Consider the following 26,466-nt stretch of genomic DNA (forward strand, 5'->3'; position numbering starts at 1 on the left):
ATAAACCAAAAAAAAAAAAAAAAAAAGCAAAACAAAAAGACTAAATAATATCATGAGTAACATCAGACTATAAAAATATCAATTTGCATTCAATTATTTGTCAAAATTTGTTTAACGTAAATATATTTGTAAACATACACATTTATTTTAAACATACTTTTTAAATTCATCTCATGTGTGCATTTTTTTGTACTATTATATACATATAAAAGAGATAATTGAGACCTTTTAGCTTATAAACATAATTTTAGCAACATTTTTTTATAGACAAAATCTAACATGTAAAGAACAAGGTTATAAATAATAACAAGGTTATAATTTTTTGGGATCATCTTTAATCATTGACCTTCATTTAAAGGTAAGACAGGCTTGCCCTTTGAAGATTGCTTCTTTTGTATTTGTGACTATCTCTCTTAGACTTGAAGTTCTTTATCTCTTTCTTCTTGATTTGCAATCATCTGTCTTTAGTCTCTTCCACATTTCTCATCGATTTGGAGAATAAACCAAAAAAAAAAAAGAAAAAAAGAAAAAAAGAAAAGCAAAACAAAAAGACTAAATAATATCATGAGTAACATCAAACTATAAAAATATCAATTTGCATTCAATTATTTGTCAAAATTTGTTTAACATAAATATATTTGTAAACACACACATTTATTTTAAACATATTTTTTAAATTCATCTCATGTGTGCATTTTTTTGTACTATTATATACATATAAAGGAGATAATTGAGACCTTTTAGGTTATCAACATAATTTTAGCAACATTTTTAAAAAAGAAATCTAACGTGTAAAGAACAAGGTTATAATAAAAGGAAAACATAATAAAAGGTGATATAAGTATAAATTGTGTTTTAAAAAAAAAGTCCAACTCGCAAATAAACAAGTTCAAAGAAATGTAAAGGAAAACAAAGGGATAAGAGTAAGACAAAAGTGTAAGGTAGAAGTGAGTCTAAATATTGTCTATTAGCCTTGAGTTTGATATAAGAATGACTCTTCTAATAATGGTGTTTGGTGTGTGGTCAACCTAAGTCTTTAAGACACTTAATTACCTAAATTGTATTAGTGGAACCAACCTAGCAATTAAAGACAACCTTTAAAATAAAATAATAAAGACTACTAATAATAGATATGTTCAATTAAAAAAAGAAGAAGAAGAAATTCAATCATCTTTAACATTAATCAAGTTCTCACCTGATATAAACAAATTGCACATAATAATTTATTTAAATTTTCTCATTGTGTTAATTTTTTGGGATCATCTTTTAATCAATTTCAGTAAATTTCAAGAATAGTAAAACCTTTTTTTTTTCAACAAAAAGCCCTTTGTAATGTTTACCTTAATGACCGATACTAACAACTTTCTAATTACTCTTCTTTTTGGGATTGAGTTCATAATTTTAGTGAATTACACAATGATAAACATGATCTAATGCTATTAACCAAATGTGTAGCATTAGATCATGTTAAAAAATATGATTAAAATACAAGTGTGCGAGGCCACATATTCATAAGAGTAATTTAACAAACAAATTTTAACTTAAACTTGTATTTTAAACATATTTTTTAATTTCATCCCATATGTCATTTTTTTGTTGTAATATGTTTTACAAATAAATGAAAAAAATGAGACTTTTTATGTTGTAGCGGCGGTTTTAAAACGTAGATAATAGCTCTACCAATTGTGGCAGTTTCTTAAAGTGCCGCAGTAGGGTATCTATAGTAGTAGTTTAAAAAGCACTGGTCTTAAACTACTGTAATAGGTCAATTTATTGTGGCAGTTTCTAAAAGCACTATTTTAGGTCTCCTATACTGCTAGGAAAAAAACTTTGTTGTAGAACCACTTTTTTGTAGTGGTAGTGGAAAACAAAACCAAGATCTACTTCGAATATGCACAAACACATGCACTTTTGAATTTGGATTAATTATAGATTACCCACATATGGTTAGACTCAATCTTAAGTTGCCTACCTGAGGTTCAAAAGTTGGCAATTTTACCACTTGATCGGGTCTAGGTCGTAGAATCAGGTTTGGGTTGTAGGTGGGTTTTGGTAGCCTTGGGTGGTTTTGCTAGGTCTGGGTGTGAGTTGATTGGGGTGGCTTTGGGTTGTGTGTGTGGGGTTGATTGATCCGGTGGTTGGTTGTAGTGGTTTGTTGTGGGTTATGTTGTGGGTTGAGGCTGTGGGTTGCGTCATGTGTTGAGGCTGTGGGTTGTTGGGTGTTGAGGCCATGGATTGCTTCTGCGCTCGCCTCCGCTTCTTGATCTCTCTCTGGTGAAATCTTTCTTTGGTGGGTGTGGGTTGATTGATTCAGTGGTTGGTTGTGGGTTTGTTGTGGGTGGTGGCTTGGGTGGTGACATTGAGTGGGTGGTGGCTTGGGTGGTGACATTGAGTGGGTGGTGTCTGGTGGTGTCCATGAGGGGTGGGTTGGTTGTTTTTGCTTGGAGAAGAGAGACACACACAGAGAAAGAGAGAGAGAAAGATATGTCGCATGGAGAATAAAAATGAATCATAATAAATAAATAATATTTTAATGATGTGGTAAAAAAAATAGAATCTTTGATGTTGGGTGTATTATAAAGTGGAGTGTCAAAATTGATAAAGTAGTGTTTTGAGATGCTAAATGCTATATTTTTTGGCATGTTTGATGTGAATGCTCTTAAACAGCTGAAACCCACCTCTAGCTTTACCATTAGAATTTTTTTTAATTAAAAAACATAACATAAAAATCAAACACTATCCACCTTAAAACCTTTTCTTGAAAGCGTCCATCTTCAAGATTTTCATTGTAATGAGCTGGTGTATCTATATAGTTACAAAGTTTGAATCTTGTTGGCTCAACCACCTAGTAACATAAGGTGTTCTGGGGGATGGGGTTTCGGAGGATTCAAGATTGTGGACGTTGTTATGATTTTTGTCCTAAGCTTCCTCTAAGAGCATCAACATTAGCTGTTGCAAAACTATGCCATTTTAACACATCAAAAAGGATATTTTATTAATTTAACACACCATTTTACAGTACATCCAACATCACATGTTCAATTCTTCAATTCAATACGTGAAAATAATATATAGTACATATATAATGACAAACACAAGCAACGGTCATCACCCACCACCACAACCAACGGCCACCAACCAACAGCCTCCACCACAACCACCACACATTTTCACTCCCCTTCAAAGAACTATCATCGAACAAATTTTTAGCTCCAATTCCAAGCACCTTAGCAGCATGGTTTTGAAATCTGAATCGGATTGTACGGTTCGACCTGGTTAACTAGAAACCGTCCACTAAAACGATTCTTTTACTCTTAAAACGGACAAAATGGGAAATTAGCAATAATTCCCAAACATTATAATTAGTAGTTATTGTTTACAAACTATATTTTTTACTAGCATCTCGAGTCTAAAAGACTCGATTTTGGGCCTATAAATCGAGTCTTTGAGGGTTGATTTTTATGGTCTGATTCCGTCTGATGTGACATTTTTTCCACGTGGCGTCCACCTAGAAATCGAGTTTTTGAGACTCGATTTTCAAGCCAAAAAAAAAAAAAAAAATCTAAGTCTTTTACAATCCATTCCCAGAAATACACAACAACCACCAAAACCCACATTTTGCCTATCCCACGTCAAAATCCACCAACCACCATGGGTTTGTAGAAGATCATGACTGAGCAAAACCCACCACAAAAAAAAAAAAAAAAACCCAAGGTGAGCAAGCCCAGATCCACGTCTGCCTAGGCGCGCGGCAGCTTGGGTCGCAGCGTGGGTTGCGGCCTGGGTCGCGTGGCCACGTGTGTCAGTGTGGGTCGGCGGCTGGGCTTGTGCAGATCAGCGTGGAGGAAGAAAGAAGTGGAGGAAGAAAGAAGCAGATCGAGAGGTAGTAAGGAGAAAGACGAAGAACAGAAAATAAGAAAGAAAGACTAGATATAAGATATAAATCGAGTCTTAAAGACTTGATTTCCAGGTAGATGCCACGTGAAAAAGATGCCACATCAGACGGATCAGACTCTAAAAATCGACCCTCAAAAACTCAATTTTTTGGCCCAAAATCAAGTCTCTTAGACTCGAGATGCTAGTAAAAAATATAGTTTGTAAACAGTAATTACTATTTATAATGTTTAAAAAATAATATTAATTTCCTATTTTGGCCTCTTAAAACCTGCTCTACACAAAAATTCAGTGAACCGTGTGAATCGAGATCGAACTGCCCGGGTTCGAGAACCATGACTGGGTCTCACGGTTTAGACCAAAGCTTCAAAAAGACAAAAAAAAAAAAAAAAAATTCATCAGTTCATCTCCAGTGAAACTGAGTTGTTTTGCCACTTTGTGCCATTTTCTGTCTTTTTATCTCTCATTCTCAACCCCAAATTTGAAATTGCAATCCCAAAATACACTAATAGATCCACATAAAATGAAATGAAAAGCACAAACCTTTTTTTCTTCTTCCTCATCTGCATTTTCCTTCTTCTTCCTCTTTTCCGTTTTGCTCCTGCGTTCTTCTTCTATCACCAGACACCAGTCACTACTCACTAGTACCCAAAACCAAAAGCCAAGTTTTTTTCTTTTTCAATGAGTCGTCTATCACTATGGCATTGGCTGACAGGCACTACCCTTTCCCTATGTGAAGAGTTGGACACGTGGCTACCTCTTTACCTTTCATTTGGTTTGTAATTTTTTTTTATACAAGATAGAATTCTACATGTGATTCAGTCATTTCTTATACAGCATACGTACTGTAAAATCCCACCAATTCCCACAAATTTACTTAGTGCCTTTGTACTATCAATGTAGATGTAATTGTAGATTAAAAAAAAATGCACAAAACACATTGTATATGTTTATAAAAAGTGTACAATATTATACATATTTACATGAAAGTGTACAATGTTGTAAGTATTTATTTAATTTATAATGTAAATCTTGCTTTGATAGTATATTATAAATAAATAATTTTATTATTATTATTATTATTATGTTTAACAATTGATAATATAGCGTTAATTTTTGAAACACTATAATGAAAGTTGTGATATGAAAAATACATTTGAAAGATGTTCTTTATATTTATTTGTTTATTTTAGTCAATTTTTCACTTATATTAATTTAATATATTTAATTATATTTTAAATAATTATTAAATTAATTATGACATCATCATGGTTGAACCTCGGTCCGACTTCAAAAACCTTGAACTTCTTCATTTAACGGTTTGATGAACAGTCCAGGTTTCAAAACCATGCCTAACAGCCCAACATGGACAATTCAACAACCTATGCTTGTATAGGCAAATTCTAGTTCCCTGAGAAGCCACCAAAGATGAGTACCATCTACAAATAGCACCACCATTAATTGTAATAACCTATTTAAATTGTTTATTATTTAACTTGAACACAAAAGAGACAGAGATGACTACCTTGAGTTGGCGAAGACAGAGAGAGATCTAGCGACATGGGTGTTGCTTGGCAAGATGAAGGCTTGGCAGATAGGCGGCGGGGCGAGGTGGAGGCATAACAAGGTGGCCGACCCTGTGAGATTGCCGGCATGATGGATGGAGGCGTGGCACACAGGACAGATTTGAGAGTGTGAGTGAGAGAGGAAGAGAATGAGAGGTTGAGTGAGAGAGACACATGAGACAAATTTGAGATGAAAAGTGTGTGAGAGGAAAGAGAAAATGAATAATTTTTTTTTAGCATTTGTGTGCATACCATTTCAAATTTGGAATGGTACAGTTCACTCATGCCAAACTTTTTAACATTTGGAACATTTAATGTGTGAGGTTTTTTGGTATTTGATGTGCCAAATGCCAAATATTTGGCATTTGGCAATTGTCACACTTGATGTTAGTGCTCTAACCACACTATTTTATCATCTACAAATATAGTGAAATGAGCTAGCCTATGAGCACGCCTGTTCGCTTCACATTTGGAAGGGAGATGAACCATAATTCTCCTTATAAATTTAAAGTAATATATTAACGTAATCATATCCCAAATGGTTTTGTTATATTAATCAAAGAATCATTACAAGGATGAGATTAGATTAGATTATTGAATTTCCGTGATTTGATTAGTACATAATAAAAATTATGTTAATGATGAGTCTATGGAAAATTAATGTTAGATCAATCATAATTTATTGCATCAACAAATTATGTAAAATGAAAAAATAAAATTTTATACCTCTCTAACATTGCTCATAAAAAATTCTTTAACATCTTATCTAGCTGTTGATTACTACTTAGCCTTCCATTTTGTAGCTAAAAGAACAAAGTTGGTTATAGAACAATCTAATCCGAGTTCCTGACTCGTGATCCAGCCATAAACGCTTTCTCCTTTGTATTTGTTTAATCAAATCCTCAATCATTTCCAACTAAAAGTCTCGAAACTAGTACTTTGGCATTCACAACGAATGATAGAAACAGTTTAAGTGAAATAATTCGCAAGATTATTCATATACACTCAATATACCATGCAATTTCTTACATAAAAGCATGTCTTATATATCAGTAAAACACATGAGATTCACACCAGTCTATGTATAATAGAAAAATGTGTAGAATTTATATAATTTTGCATAAAAATGATTTATATCAGTTCGTGTATAATTGTGTAAATTTACAAGTTTGCTACAATAACTGTGTAAATTTATATTGACACTATTCATTTTGTATTTAGTTGTTTATTATTTCTTTATGTATCTCGAGGATGAAAGAAGAGAGTAGATTATAGTTGTTGTGTGTGAAGAAAGAGAAATAATAAAAAAAAAGTTGATATTTTAATGAATTATAGTGTAAAAAAGATAATCTGATGTGAGGTGTTTTAAAAAGTGAGTATGTAAATTAGAAAAAGTAAGTTCTTATGCTAAAATAGATAGTTTTTTACATGAATTGATGCGAATGCTTAGAGAGTTATAGTACACAAAATGTATAAAATAATTTCTTGAAAATTAGAAATTTAGTGAAAACATAATTTAAATTGAGGAGGTTTGGATTCCGGGTACAAAATGGGGATGGTGATTCAATTTTATACGATTTCTTGTCATGGTGTGAGGGAGAAATTATCCATTACAAACCTAGAATCCAATAGTTGGATGACATGTGTGAAAAGACTGGAAGATCATTACTATAAGTCTATGATAATACATTCAAAAAACACTTGTGCCCTAAAAAATTTCAAATGTTGTCCCAATCCAACTATTCATGTTTCTAATACTTCTGCTCAAAAAAATTTCAAAGACCACAACATCCATTTTTCTAACATGCCTCACGTAGTTGAGCATATGTTATGCAATCTTTCAAATGGTTGAATAAAAATATTTTGTGGACTCTTCAACATTTGATCAAGAAACCTAACATGATTTCGTTTTCATGAGTAAATGTGACGTATTTTGTGGAAATTCACGTGAGATTGAAGAGCCACGTTCCAAAAAATTTTGTTGAATTTAAGAGAAATTTTTTGAGGGATACTTTGTGTAATTTATTATGTAGGATGTAGTTGGTGAGGATGTGAGGGATATTTTGTGAATTTTTTTTTTATTTTCTTTTTTATGTTTGTTGTTCTCTGAATTTTTCATTGAGTTGTATTTATTTTTTTAAAGATAGATAAAATGACAATTTATTTGATAATTAAAACCCACTAATAGTTCAATTTAAGGAGCACATTCTAGTAAATTTGGTGTAAAGGACATTTGGTGTAATTTCTTATGTAGATGTAGTTGGTGAGGTTATGGGAGACATTTTGTGAACCTTTTATGTTTGTTGTTCTCTGCATTCTTCCTGAGTTGTATTTTCTTTTTTATAGAAAGATAAAATGGAAATTTATTTAGCAATTAAAATCCACAAATAGTTCTATTTGAGGAGCACATCTATTTGTTTCAGCAATAATATTTTCTTTTTTAGAAAATGAGTTATTTTTCAAAAAATATTTTCTAAAAAATTATCTTTTTTTTAATGTTTGGTAGTAACCTTAAATGAGTTGAAAAATAAATTTCTAACTTTCTTTATTTAGTTTGTTATGAGATAGAGTTGTTTTTCAAAAAAAAAAAAAAGACAAAAAAAGACAAAAAAAAGTATTTTTGGTAAACCTTATGTAAAGATAGTTTTTCGTGTTTTTCAATATTTGATAGCATAAAAAAAATGAGTTAAAGGAAAACTATCTTTGGTCAAAGTAGAAAGTATGACTTATTTTTAAAGATTGTTTTCCACTAAATATTTTTGAAAAACAACTTTATTTCACAGCAAGCTAAATAAGAGAAGTTAGAAAATTGTTTTTTTAAAAAAAAAAAAAACTTATTTAAGCTTGCTACCAAACATAGGAAAATGAGATAGTTTTATAGAAAATGCTTTTTGGAATTTTCTAGAAAATATCATCGTTGAAACAAATAGAGCGTAGTGAAAAATAATCTTTAAAAATAAGTCATACTCTTTTTGTTAACCAAATATAGTATTCCTTTAAATCATTTTTTCTAATGTTACCAAACACTGGAAAATACGGAAAACTATTTTTACATAACATTTTCCATCGAAACAAACGGAGAGAAATTTCATAAGGGACATGTTGTGTAAATTCTTGGGAGGAAATTTGGCATTTAAGATGATTTTTGAATCATTTTCGTTTGTAAGCATGTTTTTGAAACTATTTTGTAAACTAATATCTCAAGTTTGATGACAAAATCAAGCTTTTGAGACTCGAGTAGATCTAAAGAAGAAGAAGAAGGTCAGAAGAAGAAGAAGAAGAAGAAGATGATGATGATGATATCGAAGAAGAAGAAGATCTGGAACAGAGACTTGAAGAAGATCTGAAGAAGAAGTTAGAAAATCAGAAGAACGCATGAATAATTGTAACTTGAGTGTTAGAGATTTGAGTTCCACATTAAACTCAAGTTTCGAAATCTCAAGATGCTAATTTGCTAAATAAATTTTTAAACTTGAAAACTAATTAAAATGTTTAAAAAATAATGCTAAATGCCAAAATAGGCCATAGTTGGCGAGGTTCTGTGGGGGACATTTTGTGAATATTTTATGTTTGTTGTTTTCTACATTCTTCATTGAATGGTATTTCTTTAAAGAAAGATTAAATGAAAATTTATTTAGAAATTAAAATCCGCTAATAGTTCTGTGTAATTTCTTATGTAGATGTAGAAGGTGAAGTTGTGAGGGACATTTTGTGAATTTTTTATGTTTGTTGTTCTCCCACTTCTCCGCATTCTTCTGAGTTGTATTTTTTTATAAAATAGAAAGATAAAATGGCAATTTATTTAGTAATTAAAACCCACTAATAGTTTTATTTGAGGAGCACATTCTAGTACTATAATACCATGTACCCTTCTATCATTTACATATATATATATATATATATATATATATATATATTTTTATATATATTGTTTGTTTATTTATTTATTGTAAAAGGTTGGTGTTGCCAATAATCTAGTCCGCATGGTAATTGATTCCTTTCCGTTGATCAATTAGCCTCTTTGAATGCATGAAGCAGAACACAATGATAAAATGAACAAAAATTACAGAGTTTTCAAAATAAAAATTTTGGTTAATTTGTCATCATGTTTACTTATTATGCTGGATCAATCTGTGACCGGAATGAGGTTTAACCATTCACCCAGAAACGTGGTGTATGGATGGTTCCATCCCATTTTTTGTTGGGCAACAAGTGGAAGAATTTATTTATTCCCAGAAGCAATCAGATTTGAGTAGCGGTTTGATTCCAAACTCGATTCCAATCCGAGGCGAGATTTAAGAAAAAAAGATTCTGTTATCGAATGCTTTAAAGACAATGATTAAGTGCTTTTATTAATTTTTTTTTCAAATTATACTAATATAATCCAGAAAAGGCACACAAAACCGCAATAAATTTATACATGTAAGTAAATCAATAATTATCATGTGTATTTTTTTTTAGGCATCAGTTACCACTTACCAGACTTAATAAAAATGAGAATAAAAGTTTTTTTTTATTATAAAATTTAATATTATTTTTTTATGAAAAATTTAATTTTTATTTTTAGTAATCTATTCCAAAGTTATTGATTCCGTTCCGTTCCGGCCGGAACGGCCGAAATTTTTCGTTCCGGCATGCAAACCGGTACCGAGATACCAAGCATTCCACCTCGGGCCAAATTTCGGGGTGTTTCGGTCCATTCCGGCCATTCCGGAAAATTTCGGCCAATTCCGGCCGAGATGTGAATTTCGGCCGGTACCTGATTTGGCTTGTGGGAAGGAAAAAAAAAAAAAAAAAAAGTCCAAACGACGCCGTTTTGGACTTAACTAAAGTCTAAAAACCTAATCTTCTGATTCTTTTCTATTCGGCTATCTCTCTTCTCTCCCATTCTTTTCTTTCACTCTCAAATCCCTCTCTTACTCACTGCTGCTGCTGTGCTCACTGCCGCCGCTGTGCTCACTGCTCATCGCCTCATCAATCTCACTCTCTCGTGACTCCCTCTTTCTCTCACTCTCTCGGATTGAAGCTCAACGGTTCAGCGGTTCAGCTTCAGCCAGGTATTCTTTCTCTACCCTCACTGTCTCGAATTGTTTTGCATTTGATAGAAGTGTGGAGAATATCTGAAACTTTTACATGTTTTGATGCACTCACACACACACACACACATATAAAGAGGAAAATGAAATAGAGACAGGGAATAGAATCTTGACTTAAATTGCCAATTTTTGTAAGAAATCAGAACTTTAATGTTCATATTCTGAAGGAGAAATTGGAGATAGCAAAATGAGGGGCTTTGTTGATCCTTGTTTCTCTGATTTGTGTTGCTGGTGTTGCAGTGAAACACGAGTCTGAAGGGTGTGTGTCATAATAAGTATTATTTTAGAAATATTGGATTTGTGAAGAGAAAGATACCCTCACTCTCTCGAATCTATGTCTGGTTTTTCCACCTCGGACAGACCTTTCTGTTTTTATAAATTTTTGAAGTCATTTGTTGTGGTTTTATTTTTATTTTTCTCTCGGATTGTCATGAACTTCTATTTTTTTTTCTCTTGGATATGCGATTAAGTGTACTTAAGTTAAGATATGTGATTTGTTCATTAACTTCATTTAAGATATGTAATTTGTTTGCTCATTCACTTCATGCAAATTAAATTAAATTTTAGCCACTGCATTTGATTGAATTTGATTACATTTCATTGAACAGTAAACTATGGTTGATCATCATAGTTCAGCTGCTACTTCTTCTGCTTCTGTGGCCTCTGCCCCTGCAAGATCAGAGGATCCCGCATGGGCTCATGCCCGTGCAGTGCCTAACGCAAAAAATAACACTATATGTTTGCATTGTAATAAGTTGATCAAAGGGGGTGGTATTACTAGACTTAAGTATCATCTTGCTGGGATTAGGGGTCAAGTTGAATCATGTAAAGTTGTTTCATCTGATATTAGGTTTCAAATGAAACAAATGATTGAAGAATTAAAAAAATCTAAAGAAACTAAAAAGAGGATTCAGTCAGAAATTGGGAACCCATATGGTGATCCATTTGATGTTGATGAGGAGGAGGAGGAGGAGGATAAGGTTAGGGTTGTTGAAAAGAGTCACCCTCAAACATTAGGTAAACGAAAATCTAGGGGAAAGGATGTTGACATTGATATGGGTCAAACAAGAGGAAAGAAGAAAATTAAGAGTTATTTTGCTCCTAGAACAACCCCTGGTGCTCAACCCTCTATAAGAAGTGCTTTGGCTACAAAAGCAATGATTGATAATGCAAAAATAAATGTGGCAAGATGGTGGTATCATTCTAATGTACCCTTCTATGCATCTCAATCACCCTATTATCAACTTATGATAGATTCCATTGCTTCTATTGGGCCGGGATTTAAGGGGCCTTCTTTTTATGAGTTGAGGGGACCCCTTTTGAGAAATGCTGTGCATGAAGTTAATGACTTTTTGTTAGATATAAAAAATGATTGGAAAGTATATGGATGTTCAGTGATGTCTGATGGGTGGACAAATCAAAAACAACAACCAATAATGAATTTTTTGGTGTATTGTCCAAGGGGTGCCATGTTCTTGAAATCTATTGACACTTCAGGCCTTACAAAGGATGCTGAAACGTTGTTCAATATATTTGATTCTGTTGTTCAAGAAATTGGCGTGGAATATATTGTGCAATTGATTACAGATAATGCTTCTGCCTATAAAAAAGCTAGAAAAAAATTGCAGCAGAAGTATGGTACTTTATTTTGGTCTCCTTGTGCAGCTCATTGCATAGACTTGATGTTGGAGAATATTGCTAATCCTAAGTGGTTCCCTCTTGTTGATGAAGCAATTAAGAAGGCAAAAAAGATAACAAAGTTCATTTACAACCATGGAGTTGTTTTAGACTTGATGAGGCAAGATTTTACAAATGGAAGAGAGTTATGTCGTCCTGCAATTACAAGGTTTGCCACTAACTTCTTAAGTCTACAAAGCATGCTAAGGTTCAAAAAAGAGCTTAGACAAATGTTCACTAGTGATAAATGGCTTTCATGCCCCCATGCTAAGACCGCCGTTGGGAAGGAGATTAGTAAAATTGTTTTAGAAGATTATTCATTTTGGTCTCAATGCACGCACATAGTGAAAGTTAGTGAGCCTTTAGTTAGAGTACTTCGTCTTGTTGATGGGGACGAGAAACCTGCTATAGGGTACTTGTATGAAGCAATGGACAAAGCAAAAGAGGAAATAAAAAGAAGGTTAAAGAACAAAGTTTCTTTGTATGGACATTATATTAGAATTATTGATGCTAGATGGGACAAACAACTTCATAGTCCTTTGCATGCAGCAGGTTGCTTTCTTAACCCTGCAATTTACTTTAGGCCTTCATTTAAAAGGCAAAATGAAGTTCAAAGAGGGTTGCTAAGCACTCTAATGAGGTTGGTTCCCGATCCTGACATTCAAGACAAAATAAGTTCACAACTTGATGAGTACAAAAAGTCAATTGGTGACTTTGGCACATCACTAGCAATCCGCCAACGAGAGAGACTAAATCCGTGTAAACATTAATAATTTAATAGTATTTCTATTTGCTTTCAATATGTCTATTTATCCTTTATTTTTGTTATTGTAAGATTACATGGGCAATGCTTATTTTATATTTTTATTTGTTATTGTAGTTTCATGGTGGGAGCAATTGGCCTTGGAGCTCCGATTTACAATCATTTGCCATTCGTGTGCTTAGTCAATATTGTAGTGCAACTTGTTGTGAGAGAAATTTGAGCAAATATCAATATGTTCACTAAAATAAGAGAAATAGATTATAACATAAGAGAGTAAATTATATGGTCTATGTCCATTATAATTGAGGCTTCGACAAAGGTAAATTTATCATCGTTACTCATATGGAAATGAAATGTACTTTCAAATAATTATAATTTATAAAATGTTACTAATGTTTAATAATTTCATTGGTAGGAACATTCAAAGGAATAAGTATGCATTAGATCCTATAAGCTTGGATAACATTGACTTGATGGGAGATTGGGTGGGTCAAGAACCTGCACTTCTTAATCCAGATGACGTAAATTGGGATTGTCTTAATGAACCAGCAGCCATAGTGAATATGGAAGAGGATGCTGAACTTGAAACTATTGATGTTGATAACGATGATGATGATGACAACAATGAACATGACTTGACAAATCTTCCAATGGGTGTTGGTAGTTCTTATGGGAGTTCTTTTGATGATGAATTTGATCCTTCTCTCATGGATGATGATGAGGAGGACTAATATTATGTTATAAATTTTGTTGGCTTATTAGTTATTAATTATTATGGGCTTATGTAATGAGTAATGACTTGTTATAAATCTTCCTATTGTTTGATGTTGTATTGAGGTTTAAGACATAAGAGTTAAGACTAAATGTTTTGTATTATTTGATGTTTAGTTATTGTCTTGTAAATCTTCTTATTGTGTGATGTTAAATAGATGTTCTTATTGATATTTAAGACTTAAGAGTTAAGACTAAATGATTTGTATTATTTTAAATTTAGTTATTTATTTATTAAATCGACAATTTTACGTTTTTTACAAGAATATATATAATTTAATTTTTAAACTAGAAACTCGAAACACCTTAAAACGGTATGCCGAAATCGGCCGGTACCGAAATATTCCATTCCACTGGACAAACCGAAACGGGGTCCGAAACGGTATTAATAACAATGATCTATTCTAAGAAATCTTTTATGAAGAAAAATGAACAAATAATCCACTATTTTTTAACACTTTTTTCAATGCTTTATAAAAACTTTACCATAATGGAGGGAATGGAATAAAAACGGATTGTGTCAACTCTGCTGAGATGCCGGTCAAAATTGGGTTAGGAAAAAAGAAAAAACAAAAACACAAATGATCATAGATGAATAATTCTCTTTGGTAATAACTACCAAAAAATAAAAGTCCACAGTCTGAACAAACCAAAAAAACATCGATTCTCATTTCTCTCCATCGTTGCTGAGTTACCGACCAACGAGTCAGTCAACAACATTTCTCTCTCTCTCTCTCATCTCTCTCTGTAATTAAGGATAACGATTTGTTTGTTAGATTCGAATCCCATGAAGAATAGCCACCTAAACGGAGACGAAGTACATGAAAATGGTGGCTGCGACAACGACGACGTCGTTTTGGGTGTCGACGGCGGAACCACCTCCACCGTTTGCGTCTGCGTGCCATTGCTTCCCTTAATTTCTAACCAAAACCTCCCAAACCCTCTCCCGATTCTCGCACGTGCCGTCGCCGGTTCTTCCAACCACAACAGTGTCGGAGGTTGTCGAAATGAACATTTTTTTTTTCTTAATTGTTGTCTGTATATTTTTATATTCTCTGATTGTGATTGCAACAGAGAGTGCTTCGAAGGATACATTGGAAAAGGTTATGTCTGAGGCCCTTTCGAAATCGGGTTCGAATTGGTCGGCTGTTCGTGCTGTTTGTTTAGGCGTTTCTGGTGTTAACCATCCAACGGATCAGGAGAGGATACTACATTGGTTAAGGTATGAAGTTGTCCTGATCACAATTTTTTAGTCAATTTCAGACTTACTATACTATACTATTATTTATTTATTGTTGCAAATTTTTAGAATTTCTTCAAAGCTATTGCTTGTATTTGCTTTCTTCTAGCAAAGTCTAGGTTCCTATGATAAGAGCAAATAGAAAAAGTATCACATTTTAGCCAACTAAGCCCAAAATTTACCTATATCAGTCATGCAAAGTTGTGTAAAAAATATGCAATAAATGAGTAATGACACTTCATTTTGCGTTTAGTCTTTTATTTATTTATTTATTTTTTTTGTATCCTGAGGATGAAAGAAGAGAGGGGATGATGATTATTATGTGTGAAAAAAGAGAAATAATTAAAAAAAATAATGTAAAAAAATGACATAATGAAATGTAGTGTAAGATAGATAATTTAATGTTGGGTGTTTTGAAAATTGAATATGTAAAATAGAAAAAAAAAAAAAAAAGAAAGTAGGTTCTTAACTGCTTATGCTAAAATAGACAGGAAATTTTGCTTGAGCTGATGTGTTATAAAAGTACAATCCACTGTATATATATAGTGGGCAAATGCTTTAATAGTATAATGCTCTATGCTTTTCATCCTTCTACTTCCTCAGCTTCTTCATTCCTTTTTTGTCCATACTAAACCGAAAACAAGAAATCCCTTTTACACAGATGATAAACTGGATGAAGGGGAAGGGGAGGGAGTATAAATTAGAAGTTAAAAGGTTGATTTGTCCTTGGTATGTGTCAAAAAAAAAAAAAAATTGTATTGCAAAGTGGGGGAATACAGGTTTGGCATTACTTTGTTGCTTTCATATGGTTTCCTTGAGATGTTGTGACATTTTGAAAGGTGGAGCACCATTATCTTTCACAGGAAAATCTCAAATATTAATTGAATTGTCAGTCAACTCAACTTGTTTTCTGTAGACGCGTCCACACCTTCCTCTTAAGGTTGTGCAAGTGTTACTTCTCTTGGGTTCTTAGAAATTATTTTCCTTTGTAATCACACCTCCTCTTAAACTCATTTTGACAAAGCCTTCACTACTTAGGTTTTTACACGGATTATATTTTCCCTTTCCCTTTCACCTTCATTTCCATCTTCTTTTGAGAGAAAAGAGAGTGAAGGGGTAGGTGGAGGGCCATTCTAGAGCATTGTAATCTGAGAAAGAGGGAAAGGGGTTAAGGAACCACAAAAAGTTGGGTCACAAACACAAATACCAGCGCAGCGAACATTGAGAGATATCATAAATGAAGAAGGACTCAAATTTTTTAATAGGAAAGTTTGACTAATTTTTGGAAGTACATAAAGTTTAATCATTAGATATTAATTTTATTTGATAAGTAAAAAGGATATATATTCAAGAACACTACCTTATTCAGAAAAACTTAAGGCAGAGAGAAAATTACAGAGAGAAAAGATGAAGAAAGAAAAAAGGAAAGAAAAGATCCTAATTACAAGGGAGAGTGCTAAGGAACATAGGGATAGAGTCATTAGAGGTGAGTCCCCAAGCCTTAGACCAGTCAAACAGAGAGCCACTGAAAGAGGCCAATAGTTGATCATCCGTACTTTCCATATCCTCAAACGTCCTTCAATTTCGCTCCCTCCAAATGCACCACATTAAGCACAAAGGAACTAAATTCCAAATGTCAGACGAATGTTTTCCAAGCCAATTCCACCACCCAAAGAGAGTATCTGCAACCGTATTTGGCAAGACCCAAGAAATCCCAAAAAATCTAAACACCAAACTCCACAACCTATAAACCTTACCACAATAAAGTAATAGATGATCCACTGTCTTCCCATTACAATGGCACATAATGCACCAATCAACAAAAACCATCCTTCTACCCCTCAAATTATCACCTGTAAGGATCTTATCCCATGCAGCAGTCCACATAAAGAATGAGACATGTCGAGGAGCCTTAACCTTCCACACACCTTTCTAGGGAAAAATAATAGGCAAAGGTCTTCTTAACTTATTATAAAACGATCGGATATCAAAGTCTCCATTCTTTGTCAACTTCCATCGCATGTGATCTCCATTCTCAGTGGGAAGTAGATTTGAACCCAAGGTGCGGAGAAAATCATCCACACCACCCATTTCCCAATCATTTGGTCTCCGAATAAAATGAACATCCCAACTTCTCCATTCCTCTATCTCCAACCGTTTAAGAGAAGAGGCCACAGATGCCTCTTTATTGGAAGCAATCCCATACACATTCGGAAAAGTCGATTGAAGTGGAGAATCCCCACACCATTGATCTGTCCAAAGCTTAACTCTATTTCTCACGCCTACCTAAATTCCTCCCAACCCATTCGGATACTTCTCCACAAGCCACACCCATGTACCCCTCTTCCTAGCTTAGATGTCCATCGCTCCCATTCTTCCCCAAACTTTAGAGCAACAATCCTTCTCCAAAGGCTTGTCTTCTCAATCCCAAACCGCCATAACCACTTTACTAGTAAGGCTTTATTAAAAGTAGTTAATTTCCTTACTCCTAATCCACCATTTTCCAAGGGTGCACACACCTTGTCCCATCCCACCAAATGTGTCTTCGAATCTCCCCACAAGAAATTCCTTTGCAACCTCTCAATTTTATTGACCACATGCGTAGTGATGGTAAAGGTCATATCCAATGCACAAAGCTCCCTCTTTTGTAGACTCTATGACACGTGGTTGGTGGATAGCTTTAACCCCAAATTTGGAGAGACTGATTCCTGTACTTGAATGTTTGATGAGATAAACGTGTAGAGCTTTATTTTGATGGTGAAAATGTTAAATAGCTATTTGCATTCTGTTTTTCTCCCCTTTCTTTCAAACTGGACATATTGAGCATTGGTCTAGGATAAGATAGGACATTTTTTTCAAAACAGATAACAAAGATAAGTTTTTATTTAGGTTAAATGCTTGATGGCAAAAGTAAGTTCCTTGTTATCTAGCTTCCAGGGAGGTACCAGATATAGCAATTCTTTAATGCTTAACATTCCATACCCCCCCCCCCCTCCTGGTTTTTACTATCTTGTTGCTTTCAGACTCTGATGCATTTTTGTCTGCACCGTTCAATGCACAAAATATTTTTTTTTTGACAAATAATGCACAAAAATTTTAGTTCCATAATGTAGTTTAGTTCAAATTTTATCGGTAAATCTATAAATTTTATTATCCTTACTTATATTGGTACCTGATAACTTGGCAACTGGTTTTGAATATTCTCTAAACTGATTTGTTCAGGGAAATATTCCCTAGCCATGTTAAGCTATATGTCCACAATGATGCACTAGCAGCTCTGGCAAGTGGGACCATGGGAAAGCTTCATGGATGCGTTTTAATTGCTGGTACGGGATCCATTTCATATGGTTTTTCTAAAGATGGTAGAGAAGCTCGTGCTGCAGGTGCAGGACCTGTTTTAGGTGATTGGGGGAGGTATGTGCAAAATTCCTGGTGTGCTTCTTGTTCTGCATGATGAGGATGTGATGCTTTTACTAGACAGTTTAAACACTGGGGTCAAAGGAAAATGTGTTTGTAATTTTTTTTTAATTTATTTTTTTTATAAGTAACGAATAAATTTTTATATTCACTACTACTTCTTAGTTTTATTTAGTTGATAGAAAGATTATTATAAGAATTTTTTATTGATTTGAAATGAACCTGAACTTGAAAGGGATAAACTAATTTGTCTTTGTTTTGGTATTCTTTATTTGGCAGGAAGGTTTTCACCTTTATAAATAAGATCTATTGGTCATTTTTGATTGAATGTTAGAAGAAAAAGTGGATGCTGTCTGTGAATTTAATGTATAAAAGCATAAACCTTGAATTTTCTATGATTTTCAATTCTCTTGTGGAGGTTTTATTTGAAAAATTAAGAAGGTACTTTCTGAATTAGTGTTTTCATTGTCATTCCACGGGAAAAAAAATTCATATCGTTGTGGCTGTAAATACAGCTTGGATTGCACTCGAGAAAAAGCTTGTGTATATCTTATTATATTTAACAAATGAGCCAAGCTTAAATCTAAGTTTAGGCTTGCCTATTAAAGATGTTGAGATCAAACATAATAATGTGTTCGTGAACAAGTTCGTGAGTATGAACCATTTTAGTATATATAATATTAGGCAGTGTTTGTGCAACAAGTATTTGCCATAGTATTATATGTTTATATGAATACATGTATAAAAATATACTTATATAGACATGAAATTTGATAGGGTTAGTTTGTAAAATAAGTTCATAAGATATCAAATTATTATATGTAATTTATTGATAATACAAATAGTCCATGTCGTAGCATACATTATATAAATTTTTTAATAATACAAGGTTAGTGAATCTAATATTTTTAAGTTCATAATATCTAAATTGTAGTTGAGAGTATCTTATTTGAGTTATTTTTTTTATAAATATATTATTTGAGTTAATTAGATAGAATGGTTGTCATTTATGAACATTTATGAACATTTGAGTTAATTATTTTTACGTTACTTATCAAAAAAAAAAAATTGTTCATAAATGACAACCATTCTATTTAATTAACTCAAATAATATATTTATAAAAAAAAAAACTGAAATAAGATACTCTCAACTACAATTTAGTTACTATTTATTAGCATAGATGAGAAGAGTGAAGGAATAAAAAATGTAGTCTTATTTTTATTATATATGGGAAAAGAATATGATAATCGAGTAGCTCGTGGTCAGACTCAAGTTGTTGACAAGAAAATGAACCCATCTTAAATATGCAATCTAGTTTGGTGATGAGTTCGAGCTTGACTTGTGTGAAATAAAATTAATGAACAATCCTTAAATTTTAATACTTTGCTCAACTTGGATTGTTAACAGCCCTAAATCTCATGCCTAATGTGCACTGGAATGTCAAAAACGCTGGAAAACACAAATGTGTAACTTTGGAATTCAATTTTTTTAAAAACAAATCTTTTCTTCTTATTTTGCTTCTCATACACAAAGGTATATTGGTTTTGCAATGCAAAGTGAAATTAAAATCGGATTTGGGAAAATTTCTTTCTACTTGTCAACGGAGAGCTGCAATTATGTTGAACATCATTGAAATAAGCTCCTAGCTTTTATATTTTAGTATAAAGTGTTTTGATATTCTCTTTCTGCTCGTACATGATTTCTTTTTCCTTTGTTGTTTGTACATATTTTTTTGGCTACTTCACCTTTTAATGAATTAGTCTTTTCTTAACAAAATTCTTCTTACCTATAAAAAAAAAGGTGTTATGTGCTTCTCTATCGGACATTTCTGATATTTTAGTTTAATTTGATCTAAAGAGTCAGCATATTGCTTAAGTATTCATGTTTGCAAACAGTTTGAAATATCATCCTGTTTTTATTTAATCATGTGGAAAAAAGTTTCAGATTTCCCATTGATTATGTTTGTGAATTGTATTCCACTGAAGGGAAAGACTAGTGCGCGCATGGTCACACACACAGATATATATATATATATATATATATATATATATATATATATATATATATGAGGTTCTTGTAATTGATGGAATGCATTTTGGTATACTTATGAATTATTTTTTTATGAATTTGATGAATGATGATATGTGATAACTTGTAGTGGCTATGGGATTGCTGCACAGGCATTAACAGCAGTAGTGAGGGCCCATGATGGTCGTGGTCTACAGACAGCACTTACAGATCGTATTTTGAAAGCTCTCAGCCTTTCTTCTCCGGATAAACTGATAGGGTATCTCTCTTAAAACTTGTCATGATGGCTGTCATATGCACTCACGATTGCTAGTTAAATTTCTGAGATCTAGCAATCCGCTCTAGGTCTGGGTTTTGGGTTCATTCAATCCAATATGGTAATACAATACCTTTGCCAAATTTTTTGTCTGAAATCGGGTGGAATGCAATATAGAACTAAGTTGATCCAGCTTTAAGTTGGTGTTCTTGGATTGAAAATGTTGGTGGTAACACATTGTTTGCTGACTTATAAAATTTTTATGAAATCTTCAAAATACAGCCACCCATAATTGTGGATCATGTATGTGTCAAAGTAAAATAAAGGTCTGTTTGTTTTAGCTTATTTTGTTTATTTGTATAGGTACAACATTTAAATTATAAATTTTTTCTAGGTACAGTTTTATTTTTACACCACTTATTTTTTCAAACGAAATATACCAATCAAAATAACTTTATCCTAACATATCCTAAGTGAAATTGTAATAGTTTTTTAAACCAATCAGGCAATCCTGAAATGAATGGAGAGTGAAACCTCCAATATGAATTTCACTGTGGGTGTTGGTTGCCTTGGTTACTGTGTCATCACATGTTTAGGAAGGGCGAACTGATGTTACAGAGAGAGAGAGAGAGAGAGAGAGAGAGAGAGAGAGATGGTTCTTGGAATCAAGTCTCTTTTTTAGACAGGTTTGCATGTGAATTCAAAACCTTGGTGGTTTCAAGTTGCTTTTCTCTCTTTTCAACCGGAATGACCTGGGGCCGAATCCATCAGTCAGGTCTTCCTGTCTGGACCAATTTTCTTGTCCTTGACCTGTTAATTATGCTCTAAATAATTATGTATAATCATCCTTAGTGTACTATTCCATGAGTTTGGGTAATTAGTGTCTGATACAGTGACCTCCACAGAACTGTTGGGAAGTACTATGGATACTGTGTACTGTTGGCTGATATGATCATGATGTGTTTGGAAAGGGAAATCATAGAAAAGTCATAGACAGGGTGTGTTAACTAAATTTCAAAAGCATTATCCTTCTTACAGTTGAATTCTTGGAATCTGGATTTTTTTTGGTAGCTGAACTGGTAAAGGTGGTTTTTGGTAATTGAATGGGATAATAGAGTGAAAGTATCTTCTTTTTCTAAGAACAGTAATGTTGCCCTCGGATGGAAAAATCTGTCATGTTGAGTTTAGCTTTGTCTTTGGGAAACAATGGTTATTTGAAGTAACTTGTCCCTTTTTAGCTCATTGAATATCACATGTTGAGATCAATTAGGATATTATATTTTCTAATTGAATGTAGGTGGACTTATGCGGATCCATCTTGGGCACGCATTGCAGCACTTGTTCCAGATGTGGTGTCTTGTGCAGAATCTGGTGATCAAATTGCACATAAAATACTTGTTGATGCAGTCCAGGAATTGGCTCTAAGTGTGAAAGCTGTTGTTCAAAGACTTTCCTTGTGTGGTGCAGGTGCTCAACTTGTCCAACTATGATTTGTTTTAGAAATTAGTGAAAATTATTTTAAGTAAATAAACAATCTTTTATATTTTCTATTAAAATGTTTCTACATTGGTTCTTGGCATTTGACAGTTTGAATTTTAGAAATGAAGCTTGCATTTAATGAACACAGAATGCTTGAAATAGTATCAGCTTTTTCCGACTCTTTTAATTATTGTGATAATGTGATAAACAATTACATATGTTCAGTTTATGGATTTTTATACCTCCAAATAAAAGGATATGTTCTTATTTTTGACATTCATATACAGATTCCTATGTACCTATGAAACTCTGTATTTATATACAAACATTCAAGGACACAAAAGGGCCCAAAAAAGCTATATTTGCATCATAAATAAGTAGTGATCTGTTATGTATCTAATGATACCTATACGTATAATTTTGCTAAATTTTTCCTTGGTGTCTAACCATTTTAAGATGAAAATGAAATTTGATTGCAGATGGAAATGATTCTTTTCCTGTTGTGATGGTTGGTGGTGTCCTTGAAGCTAATAAGGGTTGGGATATAGGAAAAGAAGTTATTAATTGCATCCATAAACACTACCCTGGGGCTTATCCAATTAGACCAGAGGTTAGGATTCCTCCTCTCCACTTATATGAAATTATTGCTCAATAACAAATTGGAAAACATTTGTCCAGGTTTCTTAACATTGCCCCCCCCCGGTTCTTTTTTGTTTGGTAAAAAGGGGTGTACATTAAGACTAGGAAATTACAGAATTACAAAAAGAGTCGGAAACATTAAAAGAAACGGCAGAGCAGTTTAAGGGGGAAGCTGTACAACGCAAAAGCATGTTCTTGAGAGGTGCTGATGTTGGCCAAGGCATCAGCAATGGAATTTCCTTCGTGAAATATGTATGCAAGGGTGGTTTGCCTCATCTTCTTTAGTAAGGACCTGCAGTCATTGATTATGGGACTCAAATTGTTTGTCAAAGTTTGTCAGATATGCATTTGATTACCACTTGTGCACTAAGCTTTACCTCCAGTTGCTGAATACCCTTAGAAATGGCTAGCTGGAGGCCATATCTTGAAGCCCAAAGCTTGGCTGCAATAACTGTAGTAACTCCAATTGCCTAAAAGACCCACAGAGCCATTGGTCAAATACATCTCTAATCAGGCTCCCCACTTCCCTTCTCTCTTCCTCCCTCCCCCCCCCTGGTCCCTCCCTGGCTCATGGGAACCCCAGGATGATCTCTAGATGAATCGCGTATGTTGAGTTTATGCCTCCCAAGCTTAGGATTTTTTTCCCTTCCATTTGATCAGTTAGGTGCTCATTACATTTCTTCATCTGAAACCACCTCTTCCTCAATATAAGAGAAAAACCCTTGCTTATAAGCCCTCATTAAGGCTCCGTTGAGTTTATCTTTAGAGCTCACTTGCTCTCTTCGTGGACTTGTGAAAGACACAAAGGTGGCCACCCTTTCTGCAGAGGGTGCTTGTGATTCTTTGATCATTTTTTGTTAAGTGTTGCAGTGCGTTCTTCTGTGAGAATGTGGTACATGCATGGACATGTGATGGATATCTTTAATGAGTCAACATGCTTTTGTTCTCCCTGTGAGAATGCATTAGAATGTTTTTTAAGAGCTGTAAAACAGTATAAGCTACCATTTTTTTTTATTGACACTCCAAATCCCTATCATAAAGTTGGGGCTAAGATCTTTCTATACCTATCTGGATAAGTTTGTACAAACAAGAAGGTAAAATCTATATGATATACATGCTTACAGCTTTAATATTAGTGTCATTATCTTGTAGTTGTTGTGGAAGTTTACAGCCTAAACAATTACTACATACTGTTTCTTTTTCTTCTATTTTCTTTACCAAAAACAATTTGACCCTTCAGGTAGAGCCTGCTGTTGGGGCAGCTTTGCTGGCCTGGAATTTCTTGATGAAAGAATCAGAAAGGCACCACAATAGCTGACCAGGGATCTCCGACAAGTGTTCTACTCTGCATTTCAAAATATAAGAAGATATTTAAAGAACATTGTTATTCTCAGTGAATTTCTTGTATGTAGGCTTTGTAGAAAAATATTGAGAAGCTCTCTTATTGATTGTAATCATTAACTTATCAAAATTAATCATAAATCATGATTCAGGAATTTCTTATCCAATTTCCTATGATACAAAAGATGAAAAACAAAATTTCTAGTATAAAATAATGCAAGACATGGATTCAATGGTTTATTGTTTCTATTATGTGAAAAATATTGGGTTGCTTAATCCATTTCCCCGTGATGGTGCATCTCTACACTGATGACCATCTTAAAAAGTGATGGAGCAATATGATGTTCATGTGGCTTGTGTTATTCATTTTGAGCTGAAGTTAGCTGTTGATTCAAACAATTTCTATTTGTCATGTAATGTTCCTGTTAGATAGCCCATGGCAGGTGATCACCAGTGTATTATTAATAGGATACTACGAACTCTGTTGTGAATAACATGGTAAAAATCTGTGTTCCAATGTGAATTAAGCTATCTAATTTGTACCTCCATGTATGTTCTTCCATATTTTTCTTTGTGCAGGACAGTGAGTTTATAATTCACATAGCTTGCCTGCAACGACAGAGTGGTTATTTACAAAGAATGGGTGTAAAAATGGAGGTGGTATATCCTGCACCCGGCATATATGCCGGGTACAAGATATAAAAATTGGTAAAAATGATGTGGTTATGAAGTTACTTAATGGTCTTGATTACATGCCCTATTGGCCAAAGTTAATTTTTTATTAGATTTTACAGAGGAAATGACAGTCTTACTGCTGGTTGAAGCCTTAAAAGTACTTATGTGGAGAAGCTACAAAACACTGAGAGGAGTATAAATGATTGCCAAAAGTAGACTCTCAAGGCTCAAGCTGCATGGGCTAATTTACAAGATGTGAAACTAACTATAAATAATGAGGAGAGCATTTGGGGGGCTGGCAACTTGAAATTAATGATGGCAGCTATCTTCAATAAATGATTGCTAAAAGAAGATTACTGGGTGTTTCAGAACCTTATGCATGAGGTTATGTGGTGGCCAGTAGAGTTTTTGGGGCCTAGGCTTGCATTTGTGGCAACTCGGAATACCTTGTCTTAAAATTCAATGTTCTAACCTCGCATTATAAAAAGATCTACTTAATCAGTTGCCTGCTATGAATGTTAATAGTGTAATATGGACCATGAAGACTGCTTGTTCTGGGGTTCATGTCCGGTTTAGTTCAATCATTGGATTACCTTAATGCTACTTACTAATTGAATTGATTATGAACAGCTTACGATCTTATGAAAATGAATCTCAACAAGGCTTTAAACTGGTGTAAGAGGATTTATGGTTCTATACAGCCAACTTCAAGTGGTTGGGTTGAAAGTTTAATTGAGCTTCATTTGTACAGGGGAAAAAAAAACTGTTTACAACTTATCCTGATAAGCAGTATGATTACCAGTAGTCTCTGAAATTTTTGAATTGATATGATGTACATTATTTGGAAAATCCTTGCAGCGTCTAGTGTACCCTTGCCATGTTAGGGTTTTGGAGTCAGACAAGGTTTTTTTTGTTTTGGCATTGAACTCATGAGTTGAAGTCGCAATTTTCAAGTGGAAATCGTGACTTCAAGTCACGAGTTCAATTTCTTGTGTGTACATTGTATGCAACTAGTTGATATCCCGCTCAATGCGCAGTGCATTTTTTGGTCTTTAATACAATTATTGTTAGTCATGTTTAATTTATAGAGTTTTAATGGTAAAACTAAATTCAAATCAAACCCTAGTTCCTAACCATAATCAAATCCTATTAAAGCTCAATATTAAAATTAAAAATTCTATTGAGTGTAGTTAGTGCCAAATCTGCCAAATTTAGATTTGGCAACATTTTCTGTTATTTTTTATAAGTATCATAAACTAATATGAACATGACAATTTGCAATATGCAGTCATTATGTGTTTGAAAGTCAAACAACAATGGTTAAAAAGTAATTACAAGAACATTTATATTTAGTTGCCCCTTTAAAGCTCTCAAATATGAAATTCCTCATCATAAGTAGAAAACTTTGTAAATTTACAAAGCAAATAGCCAAATATAAGCATTTGCATGCCTAAGAACTATAAATTATTATTAAATAAAAAAAGTTTCTTATAGCTAGAAGCAAGAACGAAATTTACATTCTTTAATGTGTTATTGTGTCATTGTTTGAATGGTCCACTTCCTATAGAAGATTGCATAAAGTTCATCTCCTGCACATGTAAACTCAATCCTTTTAATTCACGTT

The 26,466-nt window shown here is 33.5% G+C and overlaps 2 protein-coding genes across 3 annotated transcripts; both read left to right on the top strand.

The window, feature by feature from the left end:
- Positions 1–11,169: 11,169 nt before the first annotated feature.
- On the top strand, positions 11,170–13,944 carry LOC142635513 (uncharacterized). Its single transcript, XM_075809656.1, has 4 exons — positions 11,170–12,991; positions 13,113–13,167; positions 13,411–13,655; positions 13,925–13,944. The coding sequence occupies exons 1-4, from the start codon at positions 11,170–11,172 to the stop codon at positions 13,942–13,944; spliced, it is 2,142 nt and encodes a 713-aa protein (XP_075665771.1).
- A 358-nt stretch (positions 13,945–14,302) lies between these two features.
- On the top strand, positions 14,303–24,407 carry LOC142636823 (uncharacterized). 2 transcript variants are annotated; one of them, XM_075811120.1, is made up of 7 exons: positions 14,354–14,764; positions 14,841–14,988; positions 18,229–18,420; positions 20,583–20,711; positions 22,006–22,175; positions 22,667–22,797; positions 24,067–24,407. In XM_075811120.1, the coding sequence occupies exons 1-7, from the start codon at positions 14,554–14,556 to the stop codon at positions 24,142–24,144; spliced, it is 1,059 nt and encodes a 352-aa protein (XP_075667235.1). In that variant the 5' UTR covers positions 14,354–14,553; the 3' UTR covers positions 24,145–24,407. The 2 variants fall into 2 exon arrangements, with proteins under 2 accessions (XP_075667236.1, XP_075667235.1); XM_075811121.1 differs by lacking the exon at positions 22,667–22,797 and having other exon boundaries at positions 14,303–14,764.
- Positions 24,408–26,466: the final 2,059 nt, after the last annotated feature.

The sequence above is a fragment of the Castanea sativa genome, chromosome 5 (assembly GCF_040712315.1).
Source record: "Castanea sativa cultivar Marrone di Chiusa Pesio chromosome 5, ASM4071231v1".
Lineage (NCBI taxonomy): Eukaryota > Viridiplantae > Streptophyta > Magnoliopsida > Fagales > Fagaceae > Castanea > Castanea sativa.